Raw genomic sequence first — 16,222 nt, forward strand, 5'->3', positions numbered from 1 at the left:
TTGGGGAGTATTTAATGTTCTGACTATATGTGGCATTCTTCTATCTAATTCTAGGAATTTCTATACACAAATGAGGCATTCAAGGTCTACAATGAGTCACCCTCAGCCTACTTAATTATATTATGTTTTAATATCTCTGTCCTAACACAAGTAAACATCCTCTTGTCCTTCTCTCTTGAGAAGAGAATGAGCAAGGGCCAAGGCAAAGACAAAGACAAATTCTTCAAAGTCGTGGTCCCAACAGTCTAATTAGGCTCTCTCTTCTACAGTTCTACCATCTCCCAACAGTCCCAAATTGAATCCATCTTTAGATTGAACTGGTGTTACAGCCCTTATGACCTAATCCTCTCTGGAAATGTCCTCTCAATTGCACCAAGGGCTGTGCTTTACTAATCTTTTAGATGTCTCTAAAGCCAATCAATTTAACAATCAGCATTAATCTCACAACTGTCAACAATATTCAACCCAGGGTATACAACAGGGAAAGGATAGACTTTTCAACAGAGGATTCTAGGAAATTGTATATCTACATTTAAAAGAATGAAACTGGACTTTTATAGTGCAAACACAAAAGTTCAAAGTGATGTAGCTACTATTAAAAATAGTACGGAAGTTTCTTAGAAAACTAAAATACAGTAACTACTAGGTAATCTGATAGTAACTCTGACTAATACTAATGATACCCATGAATGGGCATCAATCCAAGAACCCAAATCTAGAGCTGACATGATAATAGCACTAAAATGTTTTATAAAAACATTTTCAAAAGCAGTTCACAATTCTACTATATTAAGTATCTAAAACAGTCTAATCCAGAGCATCAGAGAATGGTGGCTGTTAGGAGCAGAAGCAAAAGGAATGGAAGTTACTAGTTATTAGACACAAAGGTCAGTTAAGGAAGAAGAGTAAATTCTAGAGTTCTATAGTACAATATTGTACCAATCATCAACAATGATACACTGTCAACTTAAAATTTCATTGAAGGTAGGTATCTTTTAAAAGCTCTTAACACTTGAAATTTAATTGTAAAGAGAAAATATCTAACCCCAATGCTAAAAGGAGCAAATAAACCCAAGCCAAAACAAACCCTAAACATCTCTGAGTAAAGAAGCCCTTTCTGCATGACCTGAGTGCTTCACCATATGGCCCGAGGCAATGTACATCTCAGAATTTTATATGTGAAATCTATAACACTATACTTGCATTGCTATAAAGGGCAAACATAGTAAGCCAATACTATAAATTATACATTTACACTGGCAATCACATGGCTTGATTTCTAATAAAAAGATGAAAATATATCACAGAAGAACCTGCACATGGATGTTTATAGAAGTTTTATTTATAATGCTGACACTTGGCAGCAACTAAGATGTTCTTCAGTTGAGTGGATAATTGTGGTATATTCAGACAACACTTACTATTCAGAGCTAAAAATAAATGTGCCATCATACCATGAAAAGACAGAGGGATTTTATAAGCAAGTTACTAATTTTCAAAAGGCAATTTGAAAAGCTAACACAATACAAATCAAATGACATTCTGAAAAAGGTAAAACTAAGTAGACAATGATAGAAATCTGTGGTTGCCAGTTGTTAAGGAGGAGGAATGAATGGAGGTATGAGCCCATGCAGTGAAGATACTCTGTCTTATACTTTGAAGGTAGGACACATGTCATTATAAATTTGTCCAGACTGGAGTATCTGTTAATGTGAACTGGACACTGGGTGACAACTGTCTGTTAATGAAATTCACTCATTGAAACCTATATATCATCCTGGGATGTTGATAACAGGAGGAGGAGGAGAAGGCTCTGGACATACAGGAATGGGGGACATATGGGAAATCTTTCTCATGTTTACTTAGTTTCGCTATGGATATAAAATACTCTAAATGAGAGAGAATGCAAAAACAATTTGGTGTGTCTTTCACATATAGTAAACACACGGCACACAGCAGTGCTCACATTGAATAAATCAAATGAACCTTGATATATTTGACAAAAATACTACACTTGTGAAAACTTTCCCTAATATTAGCCAGAATTTTCTGTGTGGAACTGATAGTAACATCCGAGTATTATGATAAAAGCTCAGTAAAACAATGTAACAATTACTCCAATGAACCTGACTTACCTAGACTCTACATCCAATGAAATTTCTACTAGAGAATTATCTGAATCATCAAAGACTCTTTCCAAGCTTATATGTTTTTCCATTTCTTCTAATTCTTTCAGACACTGAAAATACTAAGGAAAAAATTATAAATGAATTCATTATAAGAACAATATTACTTTCTAATTAAACTAATTTAATGATCATATATATCCATAATAACAGTTATTGGGTGACTACATACACTGAAACCCAGAAAGCCATTAGGATATTAAAAGGGAAAACGTGCCATAGTTACAGCAGACAGGTTATTCATCTACAGCTTGAATCTGATATTTACCCAAATTGATTTGACTTACCTTGCTCCGGTCAGGATCACAGTAGTCCAATAGAGAATCACAAAAATGATATCCCATTGACTCTAAGTCTTTTGTGCTGAAATGAGTGCCTCGTTTATTTCCTAAAAGATCAAAAAATTTATTCACCCTGGAGAATGAGTTACTCATTTTTTCTTCTCAGATAAATCTAAACTGTGAGACACTATAAATAAAACATGGGTATAATTCCACATTCTGTCCTTTGGATTTTCTTCTCTGGAGCAGGTCATTTAACAGCTTCAGGCTTTTGCTCATTCCTTTCCCACAACCTGGAGCAGAGCTTATTGAACATACATTGATGTGTATTGCAAGGCAGAAGAAAAGTCAGTAAGACAGTTATAGTTATGGTCACCAGTTACTAGCAGTGATAACTACTCAGAAAAATTCCACAAGAAAATGTCTTTTGTCATCATGAATGATGTTACCTCAGTTTCAGGTTACATAAAACTAGGGGATCTCCAGACATGGTGGCATATACCTTTAGTTCCAGTGACTCAGAAACAGAGATAGGTAGATCTTTGTGAGTTTGAGGCCAGACTAGTCTACATAGTGAGTTCCAGGACTGCCAGGGCTATGTAGAGAGACTCTGTCTCAAACAAAAGCAAAAACAACAACTAGGTAGAAATTTATATATATATATATATATATATATATATATATATATATATATATATATATATATATATATATATATATGGATTTCCAGCATTTTCCTTTTTCAAAATGGGAAAAGTTCTTTTATGTAGCCCATGCTGGACTCAAACTCAAGATCTGCCTGCCTTTGCCTCTTGAGTGCTGAGATTACAGGCAGATACCACCATACAACCTAGATTTTATTTACTAAGAATGTTAAAATCACTGTAATACAGCATATTCTAACTTCACTAATACATGCCAAGTATGACAAATTATTTCTTATGTGAGACTGAAGAGCATAGCTTCATTTTTACTTGCAGAAACCAAGGGCTTCCCTTCAAATATAAACTGACAACAAAAATGAGTGAATGAACCAACCAACCAAAGAAATAAACAATGCAAACAGCCAGTCTATTGTCTATTTTTTGCTTGGCAAACAACAAATCAAACAAAAACATTTTAAGTAAGTACATTGCTTTTTCTTGACATCATCATGAATTCCCATTTTAAAAATCCATAGGAATTCCCTTAACAGCAACATCAAATACTTGAAGATTAGTAATGAAAGAGTGCACCCCAGAACATTCTTTTATAAACAAAAGTAAATGATGACATAGAGATACCATACAGTAGAAATGTATTCATCCTGCTTATAGGACTGATCAAACTAAGGTGTACCTTTAAGTGGGAACAACATGTTCACTAGCAAACTGTTCATGTCATTAATCTTACAGCAAAGCCTAGACTGATTCACTGTTCAGGAGGAGGTCATCGAGGACAATTACCAAGAGTAGATCCGCAGAAGGTGGCTTCCAGTGTGAAGCTGTTCCTGATGCCCATCTTCCACATCACAACCCTTCCCGTGCCCTCTTTGCTCTTCTGAACATTAAACTTGCAAGCTGAGAAGGAAAACTGAGAAGCAGTGATTAAAAATGGCACGGATACTTTTTTGGGAAGAGGGTAAGGAGGAACAAGCTTTTCCTTTATTATTATCACACACAGATGCAAGCACCCTTTTGTTTAATTTTGTTACATACAGATACATATGTACACGTATAGGGGGGAAATAAAAAAGCTCAAGGGAGAGTAACTGAGAGTGGCTGGAGGGAAAAAAGAGGGGAGAAAGTGATGTCATTCTCTTTCAATTAAAATTAAGCGGACAACATAAAACCAGAACACAAAATAAAATAGCATCTCAGCAAAAACTGTAATTCTCAAAGCTGAAGATGTTACCTTCTATATCCTGGTCATTAAATATAACTTTTGCCTATCTTCATGTGACAAAAGTTTTATATATAACATTTAAAATGTAAGATTTAGGTGGAAGATATTTTAAATGTGACTGCCCAATTGTTTCAATACCATTTACTGAAAGGTCTTCCATCAGATTTCCCATGTACCTTGACAGAGGACACACACACACACACACACACACACACACACACACACACACACACACACACAGTTGATTAGCATCTAATGCAAGAAGCTTTTCTGATAAGGACTGAGCAATGTAAGGCTCTGTGAGTATAGCTATGGCTATGACACCAGTAGTTTTATTGCTATGGCCATTTATCAGAATAATAGTGACAGGTTTCCCCTAGAGTCCATGTCCTCAGGTCCTTGTTGGCACATGCTACCATATGAGTGTGGAGGCAAGAAGATAACTTGGGTGAGTTTATTCTCTCCTTCGACCATATGGGTGCCAGGTGTCAAACTCAGATCAACAAACTTAGCAACAGGTGCCTTTACCTGCTGAGCCATCTGTTGGCCTAGGAATTTTAAATATGGAATGACTGTCTTTCTTTCTAGAAAATCGATATAACTTCTGAGAATATAGTATAAGTCTCCTAAATTTATTCATTGAAATATATGTAACAATATTTCAATGTTTTATAACAATTCAGAAAAAAAGTTTCATCAAATTACAAAAATCCAAGGGTTCTTGAATAGAACCACTAGGATACTCTTTTATTGTGCTTGCCTGCAGAATCTGCTCAAACTAATATCTCTCTTCCATTCTCGAGTTAGTATTTTTTTTGTCATCTTTCTCTTTCTGGTCAGTTTTGGTAAAGTGTTATCAGTATTAATTGATCTTTCCCAATATAAGCTTTGTTTTATGGTTTTCTCCATTATTTCTGTTTCCAACATCACCAACCTTTTCTTTATTGTCTGCTTCATTCTGCTTGTTTTCAGTTTAGTTTGTTTTCCCTTTTCTAGTTTCTTATGTAGAAACCTAGACATTGACTTGAAATCTGATTTATTCTAATATAAACTTTTCTTACTGCAAATTTTATTCTAAGCAGTACTACATTAGCTGAATCTCAGGATATTTTTTCTTTATCTTTTTCTTTTCTTTTTTTTTTTTTGGTTTTGGTTTTTGAAGACAGGGTTTCTCTGTGTAGTTTTGGTGCCTGTCCTGGAGCTCACTCTGTAGACTAGCCTGGCCTCAAACTTACAGAGATCTGCCTAGCTCTGCCTCCCAAGTGCTGGGATTAAAGGTGTGCGCCACTGCCCGGCCAGAATTTTTTTTTTTTTTTTTAATGTACTACATTTCTAATCTTCCTTGAAATTCTCTTTGGTCTCTTTAGAAATGTGGTTTAATTTCCAAGAGTTTGGACATTTTTTCTTTCACTGATTTCTAGTCTATTTCCCTCATGGTCACAGAAGATACTTTATGATTTGAATTGTTTTATTTGTTAAGATTTATTTTAAGGCAGGATCTGGTTTGTACTGATGACTATTCTATGTGTATTTACATATATTGTATATCCTGCTCTTCAGCAGAGTTGTTCTGTAATGGTCAATCAAATCCAGTTGGTGTTGGTCAGTTCTTACCTATCTTCTCACTGTGGGAGTCTGTGGAGTTCAGCTCCGACCTACTCCCACCTTTTGAAGGGTTCTTAGGCGGAGGACAGAGGGATAAGAAAATATCAGAGAGATCTAGATGACAAGAAGAAAGACAGAAATACAAGGTAGCTTCGAGAGTGCCTGGGTCAATACCCAACAACCCAGAGGTTTATTCAAAAGGGCTTTTTATAATATGCCAAGGGGAGAGGCAAAAGACCTCGCCCTTGCAAGATCAAAGCACACTGTACAGCCAAGCATAGACCCTTCAAAACACCTGGTAAACACACCCATGACCAAATCATCTCCTTATGCAGCCCTGCTGGGTAAAGCAAGCTCAGATTCTCTGATCCTGAGTAAGTTCTCACTAAGAAGCCTCTGTGGGCTCCCACATCTCACCTGTTTTCTACCTACCTGTTCTTGTTTACTGAGAAAAACATTTTAAATCTACACTTTTGATTGCAGATTTGCACGAAAGATGTAATGAGAAAATGTTTTAGAAAGAATATAGAATTGGGGGTGTCTATATTTTAAACAATCACTGTACTGGGTGGAACATCTGTTTAAATGCAGATTGGTTGGTTATGGTGTTCAAAAAATGGGTCCATTTCATTTAAGGCGCAACTAATTAGAAATTGAAGAAATTAAGTAACATATCAATAAACATATGCTAAAATAGCTTAGAGAAATGGGATAATTTTTTAGGAATAATGAATTCCATCTATGAGTACTGACATAACATAATAATAGATTCGGGTATGGGGTTTCTTTCTCTGATCTTTCCAATGGGATAAATATTCTTGGAGCAACCAACCTTGTCTTTCAATAAATAGCTATTTCTATCAGATCATCCTTTCTTTTTGGTATGTATGAGCCCCAATTAGCCTCAGAAAACAGTGTTTCCCTTAAGTTATTTATAATTAAAATGCTTGGTTAAGAACTTGAAGAACTATAGGATTTTTTTGTTACATTAATTCTTTTCTCTAAAAAAGTAAAATTACTTCAAAAATTTGGTAATTGAGCAGCTCCAATGTTTTCACCATTTGCAAAAATAAATACACTGTATTCTCTTCTAATTCTACTTTCTATGTATTTTTGAATATTGGTCATTACATTTTTGAAAAGTTCTAATAAATTATTGTATATTTCTTAAGATTACAATCTTTAGACTGTATAATTTAGACACAAAAAGATCTTTAAAAAACGTTAGGTCTTGAAATTGATAATACAAATGACAAATAGAGGAAACTTCAGAAGGTAAAATATTGCTGGTCTTGGAAGGTAAGAATAGGGAAGCTTTGGGTTTTTTTGAAAATATTTCCAAATTATTGGGCATTAAACAGACTTCAATAGTTGTTTTATCATAGTTTTGTAAAAATCAATAAAAAAACTAAATAAAAAAAGTAGGTTAGCAAGTAGGATGGCCCACTTCACTTTCCCACATGAGGGGCATTTACCAAAGGAAAGGTAAACTCTTAAAGGTACTTACTTGATTTGGGCAATTTTTGCTCAGCATGAGTGGAAAGATTCGTTGCTGTAAGTATAATCCTTTTGTTTTAGATCTGTGGCTACCATCACAGCCATACATGAAAATGTTCTGTTTCCTACTATGGCCATGAAGATCACAATATAAAATAACCTCTCGTTTCTCCATTAACCTGTCAAAAAGAAAAGGACTAAGTCACTAAATTTTAACCTCTGAATCTTCTTCTATAGGTACTATAGATTTACAAGTTAATAAACAAATACAATTTAATATATATTCTTTTTGACTTTTTATGCTCTAGTTTTCCATGAATACAGCAAATTTCTTCTACTCCCAAGACTCGTAGCAGACCTCTCTGCTTTGTACTTTGGTTTTCTGTTGTCCACATAAGACAGATCACCCCTTCCTTTGCCCATTACCTTAACAAACGTTCTACTTGACAGGAGAGTCAGTCTTCCTCCTTCATCTTTTAGGTTCTCAGCTTTCAGACCAAGCTTTGTGTCTTACCCTTGCCTACCCAGCCAGTTCAGTGCAGAACTGATATGGTTCTGGAACTTGGCAACACCTTAATCATACTATTTCCTTGTCACCTGTCTAGGAAATTTTCATGTTTGGTACTTAAGCTTGTTAAAGATGAGGAATGATTAAAAATCACCTAGAACAGTGCTATGTACATAAGCACCCAAATATTTGTTAAAAATTGAGTGCCTCAGAACTTGGTCCTGGAAACAATGAATAGTTAACCTCTGAGAACACCATTCTGAGAAAAATGACACTAAAATTTAAACTGAATTTTTCTAATAAAATTCTAATAAATACTTAAAAGAAATTATCATGTATACATTAAAAGGACAACCCATCACCTGTACAATTTAGCACTCAGTTATTTTAAATTAAAAAGCAAGCTTCTCAAACTGATGATGAAGTATATTGGCAGAAGAGGCTTTAAAAGTGGCACTATGGTGGTCCTATTAGCATTTTTGCCTCTTTCGTCCTATTTTCAGGCCTTATATGGCATTTCTATATCACCTAATCAAAGTTACATGTGTTATTTGTTATAGCTAGAAGGGTAAACACTAAAATGTTAACAATGGTATTACACATATATATTTATAAAAAAATCAAACATCACTTTTATTATAAACAATGGTTATGAAATTTAAAAATAAAATTTGATGTGCATTAATTTACTACTTTATTTGATAAAATCCATTTAACACAAAGCAATCAACACATCATTACAAGTTCTTAGAAAACTAGATTTTAAAGCATGACCATTAAATATGAAACATGCCATACATTTTTAAATCTAATATTCAGAGGTTTGGTGATATTTCAACTTCCTACAAGAGCATCATTAGAAAGCTGTACATCTATGCAAATTAATTCCTAAAGAAATATTACCTCTGAAGTAAAGTGAGATATTAGTATTTCTTCCCTTGCATTAATTAAAATAATAGTTTGGATTTTCTTTTTGTCCACTGGTAATTAAGCATTATAAATGTTTGAACTCAATGTCCTAATATCCACTCCTATGTGAACATGCTTTAAGTATACTTAATATTGTGTAGACTTACAACCTGTCACCTTCCTATACATAAGTGCTTGCCTTCTTGTTTTTCTTGCCTGCTCTTGATTAACTGCATTAAAAGTATTTCTCTTTCTTGAAATTCTTTCAGAAATTATTGAATTGACTCTTGCCCTAACCTCTCTACAAGGCAACTTGAGAACTGAGACATTTAAATTAGCTTCCATAGAGACAAGCCAAGTTATATTGGCTTGTAAGCCATCATGTGTCAGACCAGGAATTCTTAACGTCAAGGATCATTAAATAGACATCATAGATAATATAATAGGCATTCCATCAGCTACCTTTATATATATGTTTCATTTTAAAATAACAAGAGCGACACAAAAGCTTTAAAAGTAGTGCTCTAGTCTACTTCTGTAGTTTCTCTTTTGCTTAGCATATTGCATAACTGTTATGCTCTCAAAAACAAAGGAGCCAGTCTTGGCACACTACTGCCATGAACTAACCTCCCAACTTTTTTGATTTCATTAGTTTTTCCACCAATGTCCTTAATTCTATGCCAGAATCCTGGACATATTACATGTAGTCAGCCCTTCTTACTGTTCACATCCCCAGAATAAAAGAAATTACAGGTTACTCTTTTGTTACTTAAACATTCCTCAAACAGCTACAAGGAGGCCTGGAATCTACATTTGCAAAGGCTATATAAAAAACAGGATTTCAGGTTTTCATGGGGTTTTGTACTTCTTACTTTCCAAAGCAGATAAAAAGATTTATCTGAAAGTGAAAGTTGAGGCTAGACTGTCTGAGACAATCATAACCACACCAGAAGCCTCTACCTTCTGTCCATTTCTCTGAGGAGCTGGGAGTGACCTTTGGTTCCTCAATTCTGTAACAAGTACCTTGTGTCTGTAGCTGTGAGAAGTCCTAGTATGAAAGCTGGATAAGAAGACAGTAATTTCTATAATGGGAGTTGTTATTATAACAACTGAGTAACTCTAAATATTTACAATGAGTTTTCATATCTATATAATTTTAATAACACTTCTTTTTGCATGTGAGAAATCATAATCATATGAATACATTTAGAGCTTTCAATGTTCTGTTCCTTATTTGGGCATATTTGTAATACTTTTCTCATTTAATCCTCTCAACTTTGTGATATTAGTCCCACTCTAGAGACAACAAAACTGAGACTTGTCTTGGTTTTTAAATTGCACAAGAGTGTACAGGTAGCAAATGATGTAATGTCAACTCCAATATAGTATGTTTAAGCCCCAGGCCTATAGAATGGATATTATGTTCCCAACAGACTTTCTATTCTTGTTATTACTTGTCTCTATCTGATAATTCACCCTTCAAAAAACACTAAAGCACTAAGTTAATTTTACTGTCTTAGATTTAGAAATTTCAAAAGTGTTCAAATTTTTCTGGGGGCAAATGAGACTATTATTCATGAAAATTTAAATAACTACACCAATTAATAGTCTAAGGACTCATTCAGCATTGTATGCCAGAAGGCTTTGGTCTGTAGTTAATTTTCATATATAATGTCTGTAGTTAATTACATATATAAATGATAAAAAATACAGTGTAACCATCAAGGCTACTATAAGCTTTAGTAAGAAATCAAGTTTGTGATATGCAAACTTCAGTTTCACAAAGCCATTGAAATGTTCTGAGTCTGTTTCATCTTTAAGGGGAAAGAGTTTGTTTACAGTACCAGAAAGGTATATGATCAGAATTAGAAAGACAGTAAAATTGCTTATGAACTACCTTAAGGAAAGTTAGTGTAAAAGAAATGAATGAGATTGTATGAGCAAAGTTCTTATTACCAAATTTACTAATTAAGCAGAGATGCAATTTGAAGATTATTTTACCTATGGATCATGTTCCTTGTATACCAAACAGAAGGGAAAGATTCCTTTAGGAGAGATGTATAATTACGGTTTAAATCCCGTCCAGCTAAGGAACATCGGTAATTTCCCACAATCACACCATCTGGATTCAGCATGGGTACCACCTTGAAGATGAAAGTGTCCCGAAGCAACCGTGCATCACTTGAGTCTCCTAAAATATAATCTAGGAAGCCTTTCATGATCCAAGAGCTGTTGGTCTCTCCTGGATGGACCCTTGCAGTCAAAATCACAGCCTTGCGCTTTCTTGAGTCACTATTCTTCAAGGGAGTAGTGATTGTCAAGACATACACCATATTCCTAGCAAGTGTGTGGCACAAGACACGTATTTTACAAAACTTTGATCTTACTGGGTCACTGTTGATGCCAGAAAGGTATTCTTGAAGGTTGGTGTAAGTGTATGGATAGCAGTGAGCAAAGTAGCAAGTATCCTTGCTGTGTGGAAACTGAAATGTCCATGTAAGAGAAAAAAAATGGCGCCCATCTTGCCCAAGGTTGTTTTTATAATACTTGATTTGGTCTCCTCTTCTCTGCCAGCCAATGTTATGGGTCTTGGCCTCTTTTTCAGAATAGAACAGTGGCCTCATACCCCGATTGTAGAGACTAGCAGGCTTGGTGAAGTTGACAATAGTGAATCTGTAGACTATTTCTGCTTGAGTATTAGTGACCTGGAAATAGTACCACTGAGTATGCTTATTTGTGAAGAGGTCTGGGCGCACAGTCAGCTGGTATTCATAATCTGCCCTAATACACAAAAAGAAAGGAAAAAGCACATAAGAATGATATATCAGTTTAAGTTACATTAGAAAAATAATCTTATTTTTATCTATTTTATATAGTTATAGACAGCCTTTTTGGGAAGAAACAATGTATACTTAGAATTTGATAGCAAACAACCACAAAAAATAAGTTTTGAAAGTTTTATTTCATGAGAAACTGATCATATTTAAATATGTAGCCTTTGTTTCCTTTGTAAATGCAGAAATTCAATAAAATCTTGTATGTTTCAATGCAATTATTTCCTATAAAATAAACAGGTAAAGAGTTATTGAAACCGAGTAAAAAAATCAATGTTTGATTTTTCCCCTTCAAGCACATACTTCATTTTATAATAATTCCAGTTCTAGGAATATAAAATAACTATCACTAAGAAAGGCCTGAAAGACATGTAAAGTAACACAATTACATACGTCTCAAAATCTGAACTCGCAGCCAAGCAATCTGATAACTATCTGTACCCATACTTAGTCACTGAAGATACTTAATGAAGGCAAAACACTTTTCACTGTAAGATTTATTTACACGCTAATCTTCTCTGATTGTGATGCTTCCTTACCAAATAGCTTTTTATAAATGTTCATATACATAGAGTTATAAATACTGACCTAGGAATGGGTTAAATAAAAATAAACCCTTAATACCCATAATTAGTTAGCATTTATACTTCAAGAATTATAGTTAAGTAATGGAAACTAAGAACTTTAACATACCTAATCTAAAAAACAGTAAATAGCTAATGGCCTACTTCCTCTAATAAAAATAATTAAAACCTACACTTTGACTACCTTCTGTAGATTACCACTCTCAAACCTCGCTTCAAACACCAAAGTGTTGTCACAGTTATCCACAGGTTGTTTCAAGGGTGTTCGGTTACCCCCAACTCGGGAATACACAAAACAGGGCTCTTTGTAAGCTGATGAGAGAAGACCAAATCAGTGACAGTAAGATATCCAGGTAATCTCATCTACAATATGTCTCTAAAGAAAAGCATCACAGGCATAGACAATGGTATTTTAAGCAGAATGGCAAATCAGACATTGCATCAACATTTGTGGGCTAGAGTAAAAGCTATAACTTAGGGAAAAGCTTACAGCTTTAAATGCTCCTAAGTTTTAAACACTACAAAAGACTTAAATTGGAGAACAAATTCTAGATTCTGCTTAGGACACAGAACACTGGAAAGTGCATTGTTTTAGTCTTGTAACAGAAAAAAAATGCTGTGAGTAAATTTACAACTATTTTTGAACTACTGAAAATTCTATGGTTGCAGGACAAATGTCCAATTCAAAATCTAAGGCCCTCTTAAAGAAGAGATGGGTCATGAGTACTGGCTTACTTGGTGCAGACCTCAGCGAGGAACATTCATCTTAAAACATAATCAGTTAGGGCTGGCCAGATGGTTCCATGGTTAAGGGGCATACGGTTCTTTAGAGAACCTGAGTTTGGTTACCAGCACTTAGACATATTAGGTGGTTCACAACTACCTGTAACTCCAGCTTCAGGGGATCTAATGCTTGTGACCTCCACTAGCACCTGCTTTTGTGTGTTCATACTCACAAGAGACACATAATTTAAAAATAAGTCTTTTTAAAAATTATAACTAGTCATCAAAAGGTTGAGTGTGGGCTAATGCATAAAACCCTACCTAGATCATTTCTCCCTCCTCCTTATGTAACAAAATCTTAAAACCTTGTGAAGTAAGGACAGCCAACACTGTTATCTTTAGGGCACTAGTGTTCATATACATTATCTGGGAAAAGAAAACTGTTTTCAAAAATCCCAAATCCTTTATTACTTTGGGAAAGGCAGGAATTACAGGATGGAACCAGATGTTTTATTGCTGACACTGGCACACTGCAAATGCCTCATGTGTGAGAACTAGGGACAAGGTGTATGACTGAGGTTTAATCAGAACTCTGTGGTCTCCCCAAACAGCGTAAGAGGACATGAGTAAAATATAACAAGGATTTATGAATTGGAGAATGCAGAGTTCAGAAGTATTTCCCTGTAGTGTAGTATAAAGGACAGATATAAAGCTAAGAATGGTCCAGAACTGAGATGATACCTCTGCATCATCCTAAATGGTGATGTAGAGGAATCTGAATCCTGTGGTGCTATAAAGAAAGGTAAGAAGACCAAGAATAAATCTAATACTAACTTAATCCCCAAACTGACTGAATCAATACCCCCCAATCTCATAATATATACTTAAATAGTTAGACTCTGGAATTTTTTTCAGTTTTCACACATAAAAATTATTTGCTTTTCCTTACCACCTAGATAAGCTCCTCAGCTACCAAACAGAGATTTTCAACACATATGCTCATGCATGCACATACACAGAGACAATTCCACAGACCTGGGTCCAAAGGGAAAATGATATAATCAGTTTAATATAATGAAGATGTTGGGTCAATCAGGTAAAAAATTCAGAAGAAGTAAGATAAGTTAAAGAACCAAGTGTAAAAGAATATGTGAGATCAGTTGGAAATGTAAGAAAGCATCTGCTATAGAACATGACAAGTGAAAAGCAGTTACAAAAACTGAAACTGCCTCTGATGAGGTCATCAGGAGACTTACAGCGCAAAGGAAATACTCAACAAACATGAGGATGGTGAACAGAAACAGCCCAAACTCAAGCAGGAGTTTCTAAAAACAAAAGTAACACAAAACAAACAAAGCAAGAATGTTGGGTCCAAGACTTGTTAGACAGTATCAAATAACCTAACACATTCACTTTGAAATCCTAGGAGAAGAAAAGTATGAAGAAACAATACTTGAGATTCTGACATTAGTCACTGACACCAAATCGAAGCTTTAAAAAGTTCAAGGCACAAAAAAACATATCTATGCAGGAATAAGGATTAAGAGTCTCCGAGGCTAAAAGTTTGGGACATATTTCAAGTGCTGTAAGACAAAATTTGCCAAGTAGACATTTTTTTTCTGAGACAGAGAATAAATTTGCATTACAAGAAATAGTAAAGTTTTCTAGGCAGAAGTGTTATTAGATAGAAACTTGGATCTGCACAATAAATTAGATAGATAGATAGATAGATAGATAGATAGATAGATAGATGATAGATAGATACATAGATACATAGATAGATAAAATGCTTGAAGGCCAGGGAGCTAGATGGCTCAGTCAGTGCAGTGTCTGCTGAGCAAGCAGGAGGACCCGAGTTCAATCTCCAGAACCCACATTTTTAAGTCAGGTGCAGTGGCAGAGCCTCTAATGCAGGCACTGGGGAGGCAGTGACAGACAGATCCCTGGGGCTTGTTAGGCCAGCCAATCTAGCCTAGTCAGTGAGTTCTAGGTTAATGAGGCAGCCTGCTGTAAGCCCCAAGGTGGACAGCATCTGAGAAATGATGCACAGGTTTATTTCTATGTTCCACACACATGCATATGCTCACATATATGTGCATGCATGCACACACAAACACACAAAAGAAGTTAGTACTAGAAATTAAAAGTAAAATAGTCATTTTTCTTTTTTTAAATGATCTAAAAGATCACTAACGAAGGAAACTGTAACTTTTCTAGCACATGAAAAAGTAAAAAAAAAATTGAAACTAAGATAAAAAGAAAATTGGGAATGCATTTTATAAGATTTTTGTATTATATATGAAATGACAAGATTTGAAAGTAATTTTTATATTTATTTTAAAATTATTAGTTTTTAAGGATTTATTTTTATTTTTACTTTTATATGTATATTTGAGTGCCTGTATGTATGTATGTGTATGCCTAGTGCCCATGGAGGCCAGAAGAGGGTGCTGTATCCCTTGGAACTGGAGTTACAGGTGGTTGTTAGCTACCCAGTGTGGGTGCTACAAACTTAACTGGGATCCTCTACAAGAGCAGAAAGTGCTCTTATCTACTGAGCCATCTTTCCATCTCCAGTTAATTTACTTTTGAGACAAGTTTTCTGTGTAGCTCAGGCTGGCCTTGAACTTGTGATCTTCTCACTCAGCCTCCTGAGTGCTAAGATACAGGCATGTGCCACCAACACTAAGCTGCAAGGAGAAGCTTTTATAAAGACATATACTGAAAAACCTAAGGCCACACAAAAACCCAAACAGGTATCCATATATCAATAGCTGTGATAAATAGGACAAAATATATGCAAATTAATCACAAAAGATGAAATATAATAATAAAAAAGATAGGAAAAATACAACATGGCAAGATGGTAGGTACTGAATCCAATTGCATCAAAACATATTTACTATAGTAATTTAAAAACATATCTTCAAACTATATAAAAACAAAGCACAGCTATATGCTGCATGGGCCTAAATTTTAAAAATGAAGAAAATATGTTAAAATAAAATGATGGCACCAGGCATGATGGCACATGCCTTTAATCCCATCATTGGGAAGCAGATGCAGATGAATCTGTGAGTTTGAGGCCAGCCTGGTCTACATAGTAAGTCCCAGGCTAGCCAACATTACACAGTAAGACCCTGCCTCACATAAACAACAACAACATCAAAAAGAAAAAAACCAAAAAATTTTAAACGATGGAAAAAGATAC

General features: G+C 34.9%; 1 protein-coding gene across 11 annotated transcripts in view; it reads right to left on the reverse strand.

Moving 5' to 3' along the window:
• Positions 1-16,222, reverse strand: part of Agbl3 (ATP/GTP binding protein like 3) — an 83,700-nt gene that overhangs the window by 50,531 nt on the left and 16,947 nt on the right. For 6 of the 11 annotated variants that reach the window (XM_037203658.1, XM_037203657.1, XM_028866118.2 and 3 more), the window contains 6 exons: positions 12,462-12,600; positions 10,872-11,651; positions 7,464-7,632; positions 3,913-4,039; positions 2,474-2,574; positions 2,136-2,248 (listed from right to left, as the gene is read on the reverse strand). In XM_037203658.1, the coding sequence (XP_037059553.1) occupies positions 2,136-2,248; positions 2,474-2,574; positions 3,913-4,039; positions 7,464-7,632; positions 10,872-11,651; positions 12,462-12,600 (1,429 nt within the window). Of the gene's footprint in view, positions 1-2,135; positions 2,249-2,473; positions 2,575-3,912; positions 4,040-5,965; positions 6,071-7,463; positions 7,633-10,871; positions 11,652-11,813; positions 11,930-12,461; positions 12,601-16,222 lie in introns of those variants that run through there. The other 5 variants (XM_028866124.2, XM_028866123.2, XM_028866125.2 and 2 more) reach the window with 5 other exon arrangements.

Source organism: Peromyscus leucopus, chromosome 3 (genome assembly GCF_004664715.2).
Source record: "Peromyscus leucopus breed LL Stock chromosome 3, UCI_PerLeu_2.1, whole genome shotgun sequence".
NCBI lineage: Eukaryota > Metazoa > Chordata > Mammalia > Rodentia > Cricetidae > Peromyscus > Peromyscus leucopus.